Source organism: Callospermophilus lateralis, unplaced genomic scaffold, assembly GCF_048772815.1.
Source record: "Callospermophilus lateralis isolate mCalLat2 unplaced genomic scaffold, mCalLat2.hap1 Scaffold_105, whole genome shotgun sequence".
Classification (NCBI taxonomy): domain Eukaryota; kingdom Metazoa; phylum Chordata; class Mammalia; order Rodentia; family Sciuridae; genus Callospermophilus; species Callospermophilus lateralis.
Window position 1 is genome coordinate 1,534,108 of NW_027510702.1, and position 21,116 is coordinate 1,555,223.

General features: G+C 31.3%; 1 protein-coding gene across 1 annotated transcript in view; it reads right to left on the reverse strand.

Moving 5' to 3' along the window:
- Positions 1 to 21,116, reverse strand: part of LOC143386213 (cadherin-10-like) — a 95,321-nt gene that overhangs the window by 38,565 nt on the left and 35,640 nt on the right. The window contains 5 exon segments of the mRNA XM_077107989.1: positions 240 to 303; positions 2,087 to 2,144; positions 4,658 to 4,909; positions 7,723 to 7,831; positions 12,680 to 12,801. Coding sequence (XP_076964104.1) covers positions 240 to 303; positions 2,087 to 2,144; positions 4,658 to 4,909; positions 7,723 to 7,831; positions 12,680 to 12,801 — 605 coding nt within the window.

The following is a 21,116-nucleotide window of genomic DNA, read 5'->3' on the forward strand; positions in this document are numbered from 1 at the left end:
CAATTTTACCATATTTTCATTTGTAGAAGAATGTTTATATGAGTTGTTTTTACATATCTAGGAGTTAAAATATTTGTTGATTTTAATAGATGCTCAATAATTATTTGACAAATGAGCATATACATGGATAAATAAATAAGTATCCCACATTGGTTCCATGAAATCAATAGTCTGTGATACTGAAGACAGTTGCCTTAATCCCTACACAAAACAAAATTTGGACATAGAATAAGCTATACCTTGTGTGTTCCTTTGGTAGTAAATAATTCAAGAAGAACAAATAATTCTAGAAGAACACTAATTCTAGAAGAACAATTACGAAAAATTAAACAGGTTAATATAGGCATACATTTTGAATTTCAGGGTTACCAAGAAATCTCACACCTTTACCATACCACCTTCATTGCCAACAAATATTAGTTCGGAGAGTATTTTTGGAAAATTGGTTTGGATCATTGTCACAATCCTTGAATTCTTAAAAAAAATGTATGTCAAAATAAATGACAACAAGTTAATGTCGCTTTTAAATTATTTGAGCATAGATAATTAAATCCTTTAATTAAGAATGTCAATTACCAACATCTAATATTAATAAAAACAACTAATGCTGGAAACATTAAAACTAATGTTTAAACAAAATTATATTTTGAACCATAATATAAAATGCTCATAAGATACATATCCTATTATCTTTTCCATTGTTAACCAAATTTTTAAAAATGGATCCACCTCTAATATTTTACTGCTTTACAAGTAGTGCAAGTACCTTATTATGAAGTATTCTTTTTAAAATATATATTTTTAGTTGTTAGTGAACATAATACTTTTATTTTGTTTTATTTTATTTTTTATCTGGTGCTGAGGGTGGAACCCAGTGCCTCATGTATGCTAGGCAAGTGCTCTACCACCGTGCCATATCCCCAGCCCCAATTTTATTTTTAATGAACTCTTTTTCTAGGGGTTTTGGAGAATTTTTCTTCCTTTCAGTTCAACATATAAAACATTTTTTTTTTGTTGTTGTTGTTTCTTAAACTTTATATTTTTGGTAGCCAGACTTCAGTATATTATTAATGGGCTCTTGAACTTGAGGGAGTGTGCCAAATTAGATCTTATTATACAGTGTGATGTGTATTTGGTCTTAAATGTGGCTGTAATTTTAATTAGACCACCTGGCTTGTTTATCTTTCATTATCTTTTCATTATCTTTCATTATTACTATGCAAACCTAAGTATCTGTGGTCAGAGTGATGTGGGGCAACCTGGGAGTTAGAAAACATTAGTGTTCAAAAAGAGTGAAATAACTAATTCTGCACTAAGGACATGTCAATATCATACCTTGACTTACTCCAAAACCATAGCATTTTCACTAATTAACACACAAATCTTTGGTATTGTTTACAGTATACTCAACAGGGCATATAACTTTTCTTAGATCCAATAAAGTATTCCACTTATAAATAAATTATGTTGTGGAGTTTGAGAAACAAAGAATCAGTTAGTGGCAGCTAAACTCCATGATTCTCAGAAATTTGGACTGGCACTAACTGCCAGTGTATTTAACTAAAAAATCCTCCCTCCCTTTTCTTTGCTATTGAATCATTCATTGACAGAAAAACAGACTTTGTTACACATAAATGTGTAATGCATTTTTGGAAAGTTGACATAATTGCAACAATGTATCTTACTGTCATTACTATCCACTTTCAAAGTCACCATGGGAGGTAAATATATTTTCCATTAAAACATGATTTCAGTCTGAGATCTGTCTGAACTATTATTGCCTATAAACCTCAATAGCATAGATGTCATACAAAAATGAGAAAAATGTTTTATTCCTTTCTCAATTATTTCAGGAAATATGAACAAAATGAAATTATTGCATTGCTTGGTGTCTTTAGTACAAGGATGACAATATTTTAAAGTTGTTTGAATGGTACATTTAAATGATATATAAATTAAAATTTTAATATTAAGATTTTTTTTCACATATTATAACACAACAAGACTCACTAGGAAGGATAAGTCTTGACTAAGTTATATTAAATTGGTTACCGTTTTCAATATTAAAGTGACTTTGTCTTCTTACCTGTATTTAATATAATTTTCTAACAAGATATTTAGTTCATGGAGAACTTGTTTTCTTCCTGGTGGGGGGGAAGTTGGAGACAAAGTAGTTGTAAAAACTGGTTTATTTTTTTAAAAATAAAAACAAAAATATAAATATAAAACATTAGCAGATAGAATTTGATGAAATGAAATTGCACAAATGTTTGTATACCTGGTTGCATATCACACCTACTAACACCACATGTACATTTTTTCTTTTTAAATTTAATGTACAGAACAGGACATATCTTAAAATTTGTCTGCACCTTTTCAAAAACTTCATTTGCAAGGGCAGAACATGTATCTAACAGAAGCGGCTCATTTCTGAGGTTGCTTAAGGGAGAGCTATCCTGTTCATGTTTTTTAATTTTTTTTAATTTTTTTTTTTACTAAGATGGACAACACTGAATTTCCATAGCTTTGGCTCTTGGAAGTGATTAAATAAAATGTCGCATATATTCCATGAGACATCCTACAGGAAAGAATTAATGCATCTGGAGAGTAAATTTAATCTCATTCTTAACTCAAAAGCAGTTAAAAAGCAATTTACTCTAGGTTATAAAATCAAGAATCATTATTTTATAGACAAGTAAATCAAATAAAGGGAGAGTTTTAACATTTTTTCAGTGAACACATAAGACAGTGAGGTCTCAACCCAGCCATTATGAGGAAAAAAAAAACATGGACAAAAACTCCAAATTTCACTGGAAAATTGTACACACAATCACCAAGAAGCAAGGTGCTTTGGTTCAACCTCTCACAAATTGATGGCCTTAGAGAATGCTTTAAATATTTTGAACATTCATCTTTATTGTGTATAAAGTGAAGATAACCATACATACTGCATACATTGTTTCATCAAATGAAAGATAAAAGTGTTTTTCATTATATTATTGTTTACACTGTTTGACCAAATCAACTTAATAAAAGCTTGCTACTCTTGATGTTATTCTTATTGGAGATTTTATATTTAATACATATTTCAGCAGAATGACTGAATATAATTTAGATATAAATTATAAAGTCCTCAAATAAATAGATTATTCATATTTGAACTTTTTGATTTAATTAGTATAAAGTCTGTTTCTTGACTTCTCTTAATATGTTTAGTAATACAGAAAAGTCAAATTATAAAAATAAACTTTTATCAATTCTCCCATATTCTGTTAAGTGAAATCATTTATTATTTTTGTTATATATGAAAATACCTCATAACTAAATATATTTTAAAAAGACTTATAATTTTCATTATTATTATTATTATTATTATTATTATTATTATTATTATTATTTTGGCATCGGGGATTGGACCTAAGGATCTTTTTTATCACTGAGATACATCCCCAATCCTTTTCCTTTTCTATTTTGAGACAGGCTTTCACTAAGATGCCAAGCTTCTCCTTAAATTGCTTAGACTGTCCTGGAATTGTGATTTTATGCTCAACCTTCTTAATTGTTGGAATTATAGGAATGCACCACCATTCCAGTCACTAATACATATTTTTAAAGGTGCACATTTTCATTTCCTAAACAACATGTAAATCGAATGTAAAGTCTAATGTGGTGGTACACACCAATAAACCCAGTAAGAGACTCGAGACTTAGTGAGAACCTGTCTGGGAGGGTGGGGAGAAGCGGGGGATGCGGGGGATGGATCTCATTGTTAGAAAACTCCTGGCATCAATTGCCAGTAAAAAAAAAAACTAAAAAAGGAAAGAAAGAAAGTTATGTAGAATTGATCATTCCATTAATTTAGTGATTTATTTCATATGTATAATTTACCTTTGGCAATGTCTTTGTTATTGGTCCTAACTTCACATAAAAAGGTGCTGTCTTTTTATAACAGTAAAAATTGTTAAAATAAATTATTGTAAAGATTATTTTAGAATTTGAAATGAAGGCTTAATTATTAAATTAACTTTAATGTAAGTATGAAAAATTGATAGTGAGTATAGTTATGCTGGTGAGAAGTCCTATACTAGATCAAATTTGTGAATTGTGTTTCTAACAGAATGTATCTTAAACCTTATCAATGTTGTTTTACCCTTACTGAGATTTGCTGATATCTAACTTTTAGAGTTGAGGTTAAAATCTTATCATACTCTTCCAGCTTCTACCCTCCTCCTGAAGTAGAGTTTGGCAGATCATCCAAAATGAAACAATGCCATAGAGTTACTACAGGGCTCAGGAGAGCAGTGATGGGCCAGCTATAAACTAATTGGAGGTACCAATCATTGATGCTTTTTTCAAGAATTGCAATCACTTACCTCTCAACTTTCTAAAATCTAACACAGCCATTCTGCCCTCAACCCTTCTTGCTTTCTCATTACTTATTTCATATATTGTAATGACAGTATGAAAGCTGCTTTTTTACATTTTGATTCACATCTGAATGATGAAAAGTCTCATTGCTTCTATATTCTGGCTGGATATCCTAAAACTTTTGTGTAAGTTTGGGCAAGGGACTATTCTGATAGCAATATTCCTTGTTTAAAATCATACAACAGTAAGTGTCCTAGAACATGATTCAATTTTCTATAAAGTTTCTTACCCAGCATAATAATGATGCAGAGGAGAATGGCGAACAAGGCCCCAGTGCTGAGACCAGCAGGGAGGAGCGGGGCTTCAGCATTGCAGGACTGCATGTTGCCTTGGCTGTCACAGGCACATACTCTGATGGTCAGCGTGCCTGTGCTGCTCTGAATTGGGTAATCATTGTCTGAGATCACCACAGGCAAGAGATAGGTACTTATTTCATGTCTATTGAAGCCATTTTTTCGAGTTAAAATTCTGGCAGTGTTATCTAAAATAAATTTTAAAACATTACAAATGTTTGTTTCATATAGTAAACTGATAACTCATGGTGATAACCACGATTGTATATATAAATAAAACTCTCTTCATAAAAAATATAAAACATTATAAAGTTTTCTATTACATATGTACAATGCCATTAAACAAGACAAACAAGATAGTTCAAAGAATCTAACATTATGGATTGAGTACTAACTTCAAAAATTATCCCATAGTATTTTCAAAATGGTGAGTTTGTATAAGTAAATATCAAGTTTACATAGATGAGAAGGTTTTTTTTACTGTTTTCTGAAAATCTGCTTTGTAGACCAAAAGAAAATATTATTTTCTTTCATTTATTCATTTACACACACACAGCATATCTCAATCCAATATTCATGAAGAAAATAGGATTGGATACATTGTAAGCATTGTTACATTGTTTAAAGCAATAAAATAGTCAAAATCCATGAAGAATCTTAATATATACCCAGCAGCATGCAAATTATTTAACATTTCTGAGCATTGATTTCCACTCATTCAAACAAACACATAACTTAAAGGATGTATTTAACTGAAAGTAATAACAGAAAGCCTGGGCTAACTCTTAGAAGTGCCTAATAAAGTTCCAGACTGAAGTAAAGATTTAATAAAGACAAATATCCCACTACCTAGCATATTATACTACTGACTTTTTCTTTACATGTTAATTGACCTAGTAATCTCACATGGAATTTGTTGGGTTAAAATGAAAAAAGACTTCTATCCCCAAACAAGTAGTATTTAAAAAATAATTGGTATGATAGTTTCTATCCCGGTTGTTTGCCCAGAGAAGTTAGTTTTGTTTAGTCAGCCCTGCAGAGTTGTTTAAAATGCCAATATAGGGAGGGAGTCAGTGAGCTGCTAAATCAAACAAACAGGAGAGAAAAAAATAGAGGTAATCTGTTGCAGGTACAGTGTTTGAATACAAAATAATTTATTCCTTAATTATGAGTTGGAACTTAATGATACCAGTTAACTACATAAGCTGGGAAAGCAGACTAACAAAATAACATGCACATAAACAAATTTTAAAATTTATCTTTCAATAACTATTTTTTCCCCTGAAATATCCTAAGATAATATGAGCATATATATATATATGGTACTTTTAGAATCTTGCTTGTCTAATTTTTAATTTTTTTAACAAATGTTTGAACCTTAGTTTTGTAATAGTTTTGACAGGTTGAGGGACCAAATAAAGTCTGACTCATTTCAAATTATTTTATGGAATATTTAGAAATTCATAATATAATTTTTGACCTATGATAGAATAAACAAAATTAATTTTAAACAGGAATAACCTAGAAATAAGGGAGTTTAAGGCAAATATTAATTAATACAAGGCTAGAAAATTAACACTAAGGTAGTATATATGCTATTTCAATTTTTTAAAAAAAAACTTCACCCAGTATCACAGCATCATTAATTTTATATGATTAGGTTAAATATTCTGGTTTATATTATGTGGGCTTATTTCCTGCTTTGAGTACCATATATAGATTAAAGAACTCTTGGTAATATTTGTCAAAAATTAATTAAGGCTGGTCTTGAGTGATTTCCCCAATAACTTTGAAATGCCATGCTAAGACAATACTATTTCATGTCTATATCACTTTTTAATAACCAGTGCTCAGTTTCACTGGAGCAGGGAGAAAATTAAAATACAACTAGAAGCAGGTACTGTCAATTCAATACTGTAAATTCAGTACTAGGGACAGCTCCAGTCTAAATTCAATGTTTGATTACTGTCATGTATAACAACAACAACAACAAAACTCAATGCATCTGTTGCCAGGTTCAGCAAATTAAAAAGTAGGATGTTGTTTATCTCTAATTCAGACTTAATCTCTAATTCATATTTCATATGAATGTCTACAATTCATGTTTAGAAATTAAATATTCATTCTGCATTTTTACTGCCACCTTCATGTTAATTTTTTTCAACTTGATAACTTTAGGTGTTTGGAGTGATAGAAAACATGAGCATTTTAATAAATTCATATTTAATAAAAAACAGATGTTTACAATAGATACTCCCCTTTCAGTTGGTTTTTGCTAAGATTCTATCAGAAAAAAACTCATGTCTTTTTGCAAACAGAAGCTTGCATAGTTAGCTGAACATAACATACAATAAGTCGAGTAGAGATCTGACAACATAATTTTTTTTAACTAGAATGACTCCAATGACATATTTATCAGGGAACAGAGCTGCTCAACTTTTAAACAATCATAACTATTCTGTAAAATGTGTTTTATTTTTATGAGACTATGAGAAAAATTAATTTCTGAAAAATAAAATTTGTATACTATAAGGACAACAGCATATCTTGCAATGCCTTTGCACCATATTTTCTAAGGGGCTAGTGAGGCTACATCACATTCTTACTCTTCCTTTATGCCTACTTGGCTTCAATAAACCTGCTGCTATTCAATCTCATCAGAGTTTGCATAACACTTTCACTGAGTTACTTATTTCTCCATTCATATTTTCTATACCTTTTCTTAGGCAAAGTGATTATTTCTAGCCTTTCTAATCATTTCAATATCAATTTCATTGTTCATATCTACACAGACACTTCTCTCATATAGTTTATTAAATGAAACAGAGCTAACATTTTCAAACAAGACATTATCATAAAATATCATTAACTATCAGACAAAAACAAAATTTCATAATGCAGATCAATAAATTGACAGATCATGTATATTATAATAGTTACTTTAGAAGAAATTTCCAGTTAATGTCATGTTATATCATAATGAACAAATTCTAAAACTTACCTTCATTATACTGTACTGTGAAGTTTGGATTGACAGCAGCTAAACTGAAGAAAAATTTCTGACCACCTAAAGGGTCATCTTTGTCTACTGCACTTATAGTCTGTATTAGCTGTAGGAGAGAGAAATATTATATAGTCATCAAACATATACATGTATAATCTGCTTTTGTAATACATAATTTTAAAAAATTTGCTTTATAGAAGAATTTAAAAGAATTTATTTTGTTCATGGTGAATAAATCCTAATGATCATTTTCTTTTTAATGATATTTCTCTTCTACCACTCAGTCCCACTTATTTCTCTCTCATAAATATTGTCTTTTCCTTCAAAATGGTAAATTGTAAGATATTATATTTTTTGAGGGTTTCTATATTTAAATGTAGAAACAGTATGTTATTTCACATAAATCTAAACATTGATTGGGAAGAGTTGATCTGATGTAGGAAAAATTGTGGAAATAAAAATATTGCTTTGCTCCTCCCCAAAGTTAGGTGAAACATAATAAAATAAAATAGATACTTCATACATAATGTTGAATATAAATTTTATAAAGAAACATTTATATATTATTTTCTACTGTAATAGCAATAGTTTGCTTCATTTGCACTTTAAATACAAGTATATATTTTTAAATTCAAGATATGTATTATATAGGGAAATGGTAATTGGTTTTAATACAAGAGTTAATAAAAAACTGTCTGATAACAGTGGAAAATTTAACGGTTTATACATAATCATATCATTGTTTTTGATACAGTATATGATTGATACTATATAAATATATAATATATGTAACAGTTATGTATTTGGGTCGGTATATGATTTCTTTATTCTTTAAGTTACATATGAAATAATTTTTTTGTTTTTAAAAAATATTTAAATTATTATCAGGGCTTCAAAAGTTGCTTTTTATGCATATTGATGTCTATTTATGCCTGTAAAAATCATCAAATATGCTTAATTAAAGGGAATATGCTTTTTAATGCATCACTTCAATTTAACTTTGTGTGGATAGTTGGTGGAAATATTTGTTGCTGAGGTTTTCTTGATTTAATTAGGGATTTCAAGTTTAAAACATTAAACAAAACAAGAAATAAATGAAGAGATCATTATAACCATTCTTATTTTCTTTCAAAGTTTGCTACACCAACAGAAATGTGAAAAATTTCAAGTATTAACTTTTAAAATTATAATTTTACTCATTTATCAAAAATGACACAAGAATTTAATTAAGACGTGCAAAAATATGTTTTTATCTAGAAATAAGCATCAAAAATTATTTAAAACTAACTTAGTTTAAAACAATTTAAAAATATATTTGACTAAATCTTATTTATAATAAGATTAAGTAGAAGCCAGACATATAAAATATAAAAATGGTATAGGAGTTAAAGATAAAAACATAAAAAAGGTATTTAAACTACTCAGGAATTATTAATTCATTTACCAAAGAATTTCTTAACTGATTTGTATCTATCAAATATACTTAAAAGATTTATTTTTAAAATTTTGATTCATAAGAGTATATTGAAGAGAAATAAATGAAGTAACATATCCTGAAAGACAGTAGAGTAGTTCAAATTCCTAGTCACAAAGATTTCTATATGAATATACCTATAAACACAAGAAAGAGCTAATTTCTTTAGAATAAAAACTACAACGTCTCAAAATAAACATATGATTGTAACTGTTATTACAAATAACAATTGCAGTTCATTTTTATCCTCAAAATAATACAATAATACATTTCTGAGGACATATATCCACATCTTTATATATATGTAAACCATAAAGTTTTATATAAAATGCTCAATGATATTTTAATAAAAAAGTCGATTCATTGATTTAAATGTCAGTGGTTAATTGATATACTTTGTTATGAAAGGAGTAATTCCAATTCATATTAAAGTTACAAAAAACAGAATCACATTTTTCAGAATCCCTATCATTTTAAAATAAATTTTATGACTCTAAGACTTCTCTGTTACAAATAGAGGTACTGCTTCATAAGATTTTTTTTTAGGGGGAGGGCATACTTGGCTTTAGTGTTTAACCCCTTTATTTTGAAAATTTACCTTTCAATTTAACCTTACTTTCTATTCCAATCATACATTCAAAATCACAAAACTATTATTTGGGTAAGTGTGCCATAAAGACTTGCAATCAATACCAGAAGTTCACAACAAGAAGTAGATAAAAGTTTTCTGCTGGCTCTCTATATGAACAGTCAATATTTTATTTCTACTGGAGACAAATCATTTTAATCTGATTGCATTGAAACAATTTATCACACTTAGGAAACAAATGAACACAAGCTGGTGATATCCAATATTCATTTTGAGCTATGGAAAAGAGATATAGGTAACTCTTTCTTAGCTTTTCTTCTTGGCAATAATATAATTGTTTATATTATCATTGTATTTTTACATTTGATATAAGCATTAAGAATGTTTCAGTGATCATACTACAACCAATTGTGGAATAATGAGTGGATTTTAATGTATTTAAAATTAAACAAATAGTTATTATGCTGTAATGTTTTAGCTAGGAGTTTTTGTTGATAAAAAAACCTTTCTTTTATTCTGGAAAACTTCAATCTTTTAGCTGTTAGGAAGTAACTAAATTTTGTCCTATGAAAACTACGTGAAACAATTTTTGGTTTGATAAAGTCTTGGTTGCTATCTGGTTTGATATTTGCTGTCAGTGGTATTAGCTTTAATAAGGTGCTTAGTGAACAGTAAATATAAACAGCAACCCTCCCAAGAGAGATTCCTTGGGAAAGGTTCTTTGTGATTAACATGGTATTTTCTTCATCTAGACTTGGAAAATTTTTAAATACATTTTACCGACCGCAGGAGTGAAGGTAAGTGAGGGAAACCGAAGGGAAGTAAAAGACCTATTGTTCCTTCCTTCAAGGTCCTGTCTCTCTGAAGTAGAAAGGTGAGAATTTAAGTAACCCTGTTAGGCAGGAGAGGACTGACTTCTAATACTTCATCAGTTGCAAACTGCATCCTATCTAAGAAACTCTTGTATGCTTAGATAAAGAAAGAGCTAAGGCCAGGAAATAAGGAGGAGGAGGGAGTAGCAATTAGTTTTATTTCTGTCTTATCATTTTGTCTGCACGCCAAATGAATGGAATTATTCCCCATGTTGCTTTCTAAGTGCTACTTAAAGAGCACTTAATTTGCAGGAGTATTGGGTGAACTGAGATTTCAATAAATAACTGCAGCATTCCCAGACATCCTAATCTTCCTTTCCTAGGAGGAGGGGAGGCCAAACTAATGAGTGATTATCATAAAAGGCACAGAGAAGAAGTTTATCAAATAATCACTTTAAGTTTGCAAGCTTGGATGTCAGAACCTAGAATTCTATCATTTATTATAACATTTTTGTATAAGCAGAACTAGTTTTCAGCAAATGAGAACACGATGGCATTTCACAAACTGGTCATATTAACAATAACTAGTGTGGAAGACTTGTCCATGCAGTCAATTAAACAAGAATTATTAATCATGTCCTTTCTATCAGGATAGTCAAGGTAGGCTAACTGCTTTTTATTAAAATCATCTTTCATTGGATTATTTTTCTTCATTATGCCAACTAGGTTTTACACGTACAGAAATTCTGGAGCATTATGAACCAACTATAGTTAAAAAGAGAAAAGGCACTGGAAAATAAACACAATTCTTTATTCTGTATATTTTGAATACATTTGTAAGTCTGCATTATATAATAATTGAAATGCTTTGAAAAGATGTCTCTTGAAAATCAAATAGAATAATCATAGAGGGAGCAATGAATGCATTAGTAGCAAAATGGGTAATTTATCTCTTAGAGAAAATATTTTAACTTATCTCATGCTGAGCCTGCCAAGCAGAGGACTATTTTGAATGGTATTTTAGGGTGGACACTGTTTCGTTAAGAAGTTGGAAGTAGCTAAGTCATTTAAATATTCCCAATTAAACACTTCTATAATATTTTCAAGTTAAAAAAAAAAGGAATCCAATTGCAGCCATTTTACCATTTCTCACAGTAGACAGGCTATTGAATTCCTGTTAGTATATTCAAAAGGAAGTATTCGAGTTATTCCACAATATAATTTGCATAAAAATGTAACAAGGACATTGATGTTTATAAAAGCATCAAATGATGTCAAAACACAATACAGCTTCATGATGGCTTCTCTGTCTCTAATAAAATACATTGGATTCCCAATTATTATTTATAACATGCAGCTTCCTTCTGTGAAGACAGCACTCAAAACAATTAAGAACAGTCTTTTCAGCCATATATTCTGGAGCTTTTTAAACAACAAAATGAGTCCACTGAGGAAAAGATTTAAATAATTATAAACAAAGCTGATGTAGGGAGAATGCTTTAAAGGACTAAAACTGAGTCATTAAGCACTTTACATGTTGGTGTAATGATGAAAACCAATGTATAAGCAAATTCTGCTGCCCTACTTCAAAATGTATTTGCACATTTATCTGAATATTGATGGAATGTTTCAAAGATTCCATGCATTTGTTGCTGGGTTTTCACCAACTTTCATTCCCATTTTTCTAGCAATTTCAATATTTACCTAATGGTACAGCAGAGGATTCTAGTTTGCTCATGTTTTCGAGGGCTTTAATTGTTGAAGTTGTGGGGCTGGGGATGTGGCTCAAGCGGTAGTGCGCTCGCCTGGCAGGTGCAGGGCGCTGAAGTTGTTTCTATACATTTGTGTGCAAATGATAATGTCTTTTCTTTTACACCAGAACTTTAGGAAGGAATTAAGAAACCTGGTACACTGCTATTTTAGATACTCTCAATTTTAAAAACATGTCACCGTTTTGAAAATATTGCAGGGAGTATATGTGAGTGTTCCTATCCCTTTTTCATTCATTCCTGTCAAGTTTGTGAAAATAAAACATTTAATACAGAACTGCCCTGTGTTTTCTATCTTCCAGTTGCTCACCTGTCCTGGTCTGGCATTTTCACATACAAAAGTATCATAGAACACAGCAAATTGTGGGGCATTGTCATTAACATCCAAAATTCTCACAGAAACAGCTACACAAGTTGTCTCTTTGGGATTGTCTAGAAAAAATAAAGGAGAAATTTTTTTTAGGAATGCATGTTTGTGCACCAGATTTAATTTATATAGGCATCTTATGGATATTTAAGTGCTCACATACTAATAAACATTTCATTCATTCTCCTAACATAATGAGCAAATGCAATGAAGAAATTTACTGCAGGGCCTAATTAAGTAGTCATGAATTCTGTTAATATTGAGCACAAGGGGATTATTTTTACTTTGTAAAAAAATTAACAGTAAAACCTAGTATAATTGAGCTCATATCTGTGTCTTTCCTGTCCAAATATACAAGATGTGAATACATGTTTATTACATAATTTTTACATATAACTTATTTAATCTTTAACATATTTTTGAGATGAAGAACTATTTTTAAATAAATTAGTTACTTATCCAAGATCAATAAATCTTTGTTCTACTAAAAACCTATTTTTTGACTATGATAATTAAAATGTATTCTACTAGTAACATTCAAATTGCTTCTTGGAAATTATAATATATGGCTACTAATTCTACAATGTGATAGAATATTTACCCTGAGATATAAAGTTTCAGACATTTTATTTATATAGTCATGAATGATACCATTTCAACAGCCATGACTTGATTTTGCATAACAATTTATTGGTTCTAAATTATCTCTACAAACAAATGGAAAGCTAATAATGATGTCTTTACTACAAATGCTAAAATAAAGAGCATCAAAATTTTCAAATAAAGTGATACAGTTAAAATATTTTGATTTGTAAAGGAAATAAAAAATGTTCCTTATTTACCTTAGCTTGAGTAACAAACCTATAATAGTCACAATTGCATCATCTTCATTGAATATTTTTCTAAGCAGTTTTATTGATATCTGAGTGTTTTAACATTTTAAAATCATGTTATAGTTATTCAGAATTAAATACAAATATCACAATCTTTAGATAAAATCCAACTTCTTTGAAAACTTTGACAAAGTAGAGGAACAATATTAGAAAATAGATAGAAATGTTGAAGAAACATCTGCAATTCCATATCCCTTCCAGCACCACTGAAAACAGTAAAGAAATGGATACAACCTAAGTGTCCATCAACTGATTAATGGATAAAGAAAATGTGGTCCATATACACAATGGAATATTATTTGATTCTGAAAAAGAATCAATTGCTGTCTTTGGCAACAATCTGGAAGTAACTGGAGATTGTTGTATTAAGTGAAATAAGCCAGACACAAAAAGACAAGTACTTCATGATTTCACTCATATGTTAAATCTCAAAAAGTGGAATGCATAAAAGTTGAGAGTAGAATGCTGGTTACCAGAGGCTGTAAAAAGTAGAGAAGTGAGAAAAAATAAGAAAAGGTTGATCAATGGATACAAAGTTATAGTTACAAAGTAGTAAGAAATTCTGGTGTGCTTATGCTCAGGAGGGGAAATACAGATAACAACAATGTGCTATATATTTTAAAACTCAGAAGAAAGGATTTTGGGAGTTTCCATCATAAAGAAATTATAAATATTTGAGGAGAAGCTTATGTTTAACCTGATTAATCACCATGCCATATGTGTGTGTATAAGAATATATATATATTTTAATATAAAACAGTAAGTGGAATCCCAATAATATGTACATTTTTTGTTTTTAATGTATAAGTTAAAACTAAATTTAAAAGAATAAAAGGAAATTTTAACTTTATAAAAGCCCAAAGAGTATATTTAACAATCTTATTAAGTGATATAAACCAAAAAGTTCTATGGATATTATCATTTGCCCTTATAAAATTTATCTGACTTCCTAATTTTAACTAAATAATTTTCAGATACAAAAAAATACTGTCCTATGCAAATAGAGTATATATTACTGCTGAAAAGAATTCTTCTTCCAGCTATGTGTAATTGTATTGTTATTAATATAATAATTTCAGCTTTTTAAAAATAATGTGTAAGAACTGATTTCTTAGCAGGCATATTTAAAGTCTGAAGTAGTAAAAAGGAAGGCAAATAGGATTCTAAATCAATCTGAAGTATATTCAACTTCTGTTCCTCTTTCCAAGAGGGAATTTAAAATGGATCAATTGACACTCCTCTTAAGTCTTAGCTCTGACTTCTTAATCCACATATATTCTGTTGACAGGTTCTAATTTCCTGTTTGCAATGTATGGCTGCATGCCCTCCACCTTTTCCTGCATCAGGTGGCTGAGAGTTCATACCCTGGAGGTAAAGTGAGCTTCTTTTATATCTAAGTCCACTCATGTTCATGCATTGTGACTTTGCCCAATGCCTTATTACTCAGTATGTGTAAAAACACAGGGCTTCTGATCTCACATAGTTATTTGGAAAATTAGGTGTGATAAATCAGGAAAAGTTCTTGTCAGAGCATCAGTTTGATGACTAGTACTTCAAACATGTTAAATGTTATGAACATCATCTTTATTACCAATATCATGTATTCATGGCTATTTAATAAGTGTTTGTGCAATCTTTTTCCATGTAATGCATTCACACATTAAAAACCTGTTAACAAGCTTTCTCACAATTCACGTTGGTCTGAAGAGGTACCCATTGGGAAGAAGAAGAGAGAAAAGGAAAATAAACAGAAAAATATTTACCATTGTATCTTCACCTTTATCTGTCTCATTCTATTCATAAGACCCAGAGGTAGAGTACTCACCAAAAATGGACCCCTGACTCTCTAGTTACCTGTTGCTATGAAGAAGAGTGGAAATGCACACTTCTTCCATTTCTCTAGAACTTGCTCTTTAATCTACTGCTATAGTAAGTGGACATAAACAAAATGTGTATTTTCAATATAAAGTGGGACATAAAAGTAACTTTTGTTGGTAGCAATTCAATCACAAGCTATGTCACAGAAAACAAGAAGAAAAAGGAAAGTTTCAAGCCTCAAAAATGGCTTTGTTAGATTTTGCCCTAACACAATATGTAGATTCTTTAGCCTCTTTCCAAATAGCCCAAGGATCTTCAAAAGCTAAAGCCACAGGGATGAATGTCTTTGTAAAGCATTGGGTCTGCATCACCTATTAAAAAAGTAATGTGTGTGTGTGTGATATATGTATGTGTGTGTGTGTGTGTATATATATATATATATATATATATATATATATATATATATATATATACACATTTGTTGGCAAATGCCATGGCTTATGTATAAATAAACAAACAAGCATTCTGAGAATGCAGAATCATACAGAAGAGCTGCTGGCATTTATTTACCACTTGAGTCTCCCTCAGAGTCCTTCAGGAAAGCAGGAGAGTAGCACAATGTACCAGCAACAAAGGATCTTAAAATGTGTGTGCTGAGGTGAGACTATGTCTAGAATTCCAAAAGCTTTTGCAAATCTCTAAATAGAAGTCTTCAATTATTGTCTAGATACCCCAGATTTTCAAAAAATAGAACTGTATGTTGCACATGCTTAGGACACAACTTTTTTTACTAATATGTAATGGAGTCCTTTCTTCCTATACCAAGCTCCATTGTCCTCAGAGTGTATTGAAATGATTATAGCTAAATTTTCTTGAAGGAACTCTTTGGCCACTACAATAAATGTGTTCCGAAACTTCAAGTTTATTATTAAGACCCTGATTATGTCCTTAATTTTAGATTTTTTTTATTCTCTGCATGGCATTTTAAAATATTTTTTAAAGACGAAAAGGGGAATTATGCCATGGAATAATGCACTAAATAATTACTTGCAGTAGATAGCACTTGCCACATGATGTGATACATTGCATTGGAATGTAGAATTAAACTGTTTGAGGCAGGGCCTGGAAACACATTGGTAAGAAGTACATTTGTATGTCATTCTGTCCTGCTCCAGGCGAGGTATGTGACACGCTTAGCATAAAACCAGTGTTTAAAGTCTCGTAAAAACAATTCCCTATATGCAGTTTCCCTTTCACTCTCATTGCTTAATTTAATTCCCAGAATAGCATAATGGGACCCTGACTGGTGTTGGTTTGGCAGGTAGGTAATTCCAACAGTTGTGCCACAGATTGAATTAAGTTAGTGGCAAAAAATAGGTTCAGTTCTTAGAAGAGGTAATTGGATTAGCTTTTTACTGAATCATAATTACTTCAACTAGCTTTAGAAGTTAAATTTCTCACAGTATCTGAAATGGAAAGTGCAATTCCAAGCTCATTGGACTTGAGAAAGTATCTTGAAATGAGCAGAGCACAAACAACCTTACTTTTGTAATGAGGAGAATCATGTTGGACACAATCAACTCTTAGGATGAAGACAGAGAAGTGACAGCTTTCATAAAGGAAAACTCCAACAATTGTTAGTATTAACAGGTACCACTGTTTATATCTCATTGTGATGAAACTGGATTTTTTTAGGGTTGGTCTGTATTTCAGAGCCAAATTAGAAAGATAAACTAAATCTATTACTTTAGCTTGAAGCTTTGAATGATTGCTGATGATCTGCCTAGCCTAGTTACATTCTTCAGAGGCACTTGGTGATTCAGACCTGATGTTTTGCCTTCCAAAGTCTGGAATGGTTACTTCAAATAACTTGACCTTGATACCTATTTGAGGATTCAGCTTAGTATTTCAGATGTGGAAATTACCAGCTTGCTATCTGACCATGACTTAACTCCTGATGAATATTTATTTTTAAAGCAGTTTGAACTGCACTGCTTCATGTTTGTCTCAGTATGTAATCAGAAATGGAGCAGGTTTGTGAGACCTGAACATGTGATTTCACCTGTTGACCAGAACCGCCCATCTTAAAGAACCCCACACTAGACTGAAGAAGCTACTGTTGAATTTCTTAATACTTTTTGAAAAGGCCATCTGTCATTTCAACTTGAAAATGAGTTCCATAAATGATGCTGGCCATCCTGTGTTCAGGCAACACATTTTGCAACTAAAGAAAGAGGGGGTTTGAATCCTTGATCTCTGTTTAGAGTTTGAAGAAATTTTGTAAATCATGTGTAGAATTATTAGAGCTAGAACTGGAATAACCTGTTTTAAGTCCCAATTTACTACCTCTAGCATTATTTCAGAAAGTTTAAAAAATCTCCAGATTTTTAGTTTTAGTTTCTTCTCATTTAAATGAGGCTAATTTAATATATTAGCAAGATGAAATGTAATTTAAAATTCTTAGAATCATAACCCATACCTGGTTTATCATAGATTCACAATAATAGTGTTGATGTAAAAATTTAACATCTCAGTTGTTTCCTCAAAAGAGAAAATTTGCAGTATCCATTCTACTTGAATGTTATTAGTTAATAATAAATGTTAGATTTAGAGATACTTTAGAGTTGCAGAATATGCTAACACAAAATATATCATTTTGCTATAAGGATTACGTTGACCCAAAGACATTAAGAAAAAAAAAGAAAAAAAAGTAAGAAAGAAAGAAAAAGAGAAAATCAAGGTTGAGGATATAGCTCAGGGGTAGAGCACTTGCCTAGCATGTGAAAGGCCCTGGATTCAATCCCCAGGACTGTCATATAAGATTACATAAAATACAATAGTATAAATAGAATGTACAAGAAGGATACTCTGAACCTTTCCTTTTTTTTTCCTGAAAGCAGAAGAAAAAACTCTTATATGAAAAGTATTCTTACATATCATGAAGACAGTGACATTCTTAATATTGAGGAGGACAGGCAGTTGAAACAGAGATAATTCTGTACAAAAACAAACAAAAATTAACATTCTGTAAATATTTAGTTATTTTTTCACTATTGCCTCTTTTTGTTCATCTTAGTTCAAAAGTATTCAGGCTTTGCAACATTTTTTGGTTCCTCATTTCCTTAAGAATGCTCCTTATTACATAAATCTTAAATAAATGTGTGTGCCTTTCTCCTCTTAATCTGCCATAATATCAATTTAATTTTCAGACATGGTAAAAAATTCTAAGATAGCATAAATGCAATTTTGCTTCTTTTACAATACCTATAGTCATCTCTCAGCATATATCTAAAAGAAATACTGAAAAAAAATAGGTTTTTGATGAATCAATTTAAGATTTCAACTAAAACTATAATTCGTAGACCTGCCTGTGTGAAACTCAGGCTCACAGGGGAGCCAGTCTACGCCTCCCTTGCAAGGAAGACACTCACCAGAGCCTAGCCTCTGACTCAGGACTGACTCTTCCCACCAGCAGACTAGTGTGCCTCAGGCACAGGACCACCCCTTCCAACCAGCTGACTACCATGGCAGGCCAAGCCTAGTGGCCCAGATCCACCCACACCAGTCTTTGAGAGACCCAGGCTCACAGCCGGCCTGGTAACTCCCCCCCCACCCCCACCTTCCAGGCGGGGCCAGACACCTGCCAGAGACTAGCCTGTGACGCAGGAACTCCCCTTCTGACAAGTAGACTACTAGGGAGGTTAAGCCCAGAGGCCCAGATTCAACCACTCTAACTTGCACAGATCCAGGATGCAGTAATATGCATTTAGGGACACCAGCAGGGTCTGGAAGCCCAACATCAAGGTGAGGTACAGACAATCTGCATAGGTACTAAAAGAATATAGGAAAGAAATTGTAATATCTCAGATCCACACTGCAAGAAAGGAAAACACACAGACAACATGAAAAAACAAGTGAGGAAAGTGCCCTGAACAAACCAGGACACTATAATAACAGAACCAATGGACAGCAAAGTTGATGAAATGTCAGAGAAGGAGTTCAGAAGATTCATAGTTAAAATATCTGTGAATTAAAGAATAACTTAAATGAGCAAATACAGGAAAAAAGTTGATCACTCCAACAATGAGATAAGAGAGCAAATACAGGTAGCAAAAGATTACTTCAAGAGAAAGATTCTGGGAAAAAAATAGTCAAAAATCCTTGAAATGAAGGATATAATAAATCAAATAAAAATCTCAGTAGAAAGCATAGCCAACAGACTAGATCACTTGGAAGAAAGAATACAGACAATGGAGACAAATTATACAATCCAGAAAATAAAGTTGATCACTCAGTAAAGATAGTTAGAAACCATAAACAGAACATCCAATAATTATGGGACAGCATGAAAAGACCAAATCTAAGAGTTATTGGGATAGAGGAAGGCACAGAGTTTCAAACCAAAGGAATGCACAATCTCATCAATGAGATAATATCAGAAAATTTTCCAAGCATGAAGAGTGAGTTGATAAAAACAAATACAAGATCCTTACAGGACACCAAATGTACAAAATCACAATCAATCTACACCAAGATACATTATAATGAAAATACCTGGGATACAGAATAAGGATAGAATCTTAAAAGCTGCAAGAGAGAGGAATCAGATCACACATAGTGGGAGACAAATTGAAATATCAGCAGATTTTTGAACCCAGACCCTCAAGGCCAGGAGATCATGGAAAAACATATACCAAGCTCCAAAAGAAAATGGATGCCAACCAAGAATCTTATATCCAACAAAACTAAGCTTTAGATTTGATGATGAAATAAAAATCTTCCATGATAAACTAAAAGTTAAAAGAGTTTACAACTAGAAAGCCTGAACTACAGAACATCCACAGCAAAATATTCCAAGAAAAGGAAATGAAAAACAATGTTGAAAATCAGCAGAGAGAGGGATTACACTAAAGGAAAATCTAATCAGAGGAGATTTCAAGTCACATTAAATACCAAAAATAAACAAAAATGTTTGGGAATACAAATCATGTCTCAATAATAATACTGAATGTTAATGGCCTAAACTCACCAATCAAAAGACATAGATTAGCAGATTGGATTAAAAAAAGAAAAAGAAAGACCCAACAATATGCTGCCTCCAAGACACTCATCTCCAAGAAAAAGACATCCACAGACTGAAATTAAATGGTTGGGAAAAATCATAACACTTACATGGACTGCGGAAGCAAGCAGCGGTTTTCATCCTTATATCAAATAAAGTAGACTTCAAACTAAAGTCAATCAAAAAGGATAAAGAAGGACACTATATACTGCTCACAGGAACCATACACCAACAAGAATTAACAATTATAAATATATATGCCCCAAACAATGTAGCATCTACATTCATCAAAGAAAATTTTCTCAAGTTTAAAAGTCAACTAGACCACGAGACAATAATTTTGGGTGACTTTAACACACCTCTTTCATCACTAGATAGATCTTCCAAACAAAAGCTGAACAAAGAAACTATGGAACTCAATAATACAATCAGTAACTTAGACTTAACTGACATATATAGAATATTTCATCCTTCAAAGAGAGAATACACTTCTTCCCAGCAGCACATGGATCATTCTCTAAAATAGACCATATACTATGCTACAAAGTAACTCTTAACAAATATATAAAAGTAGAGCTACTACCCTGCATTTCGTCAGATCATAATG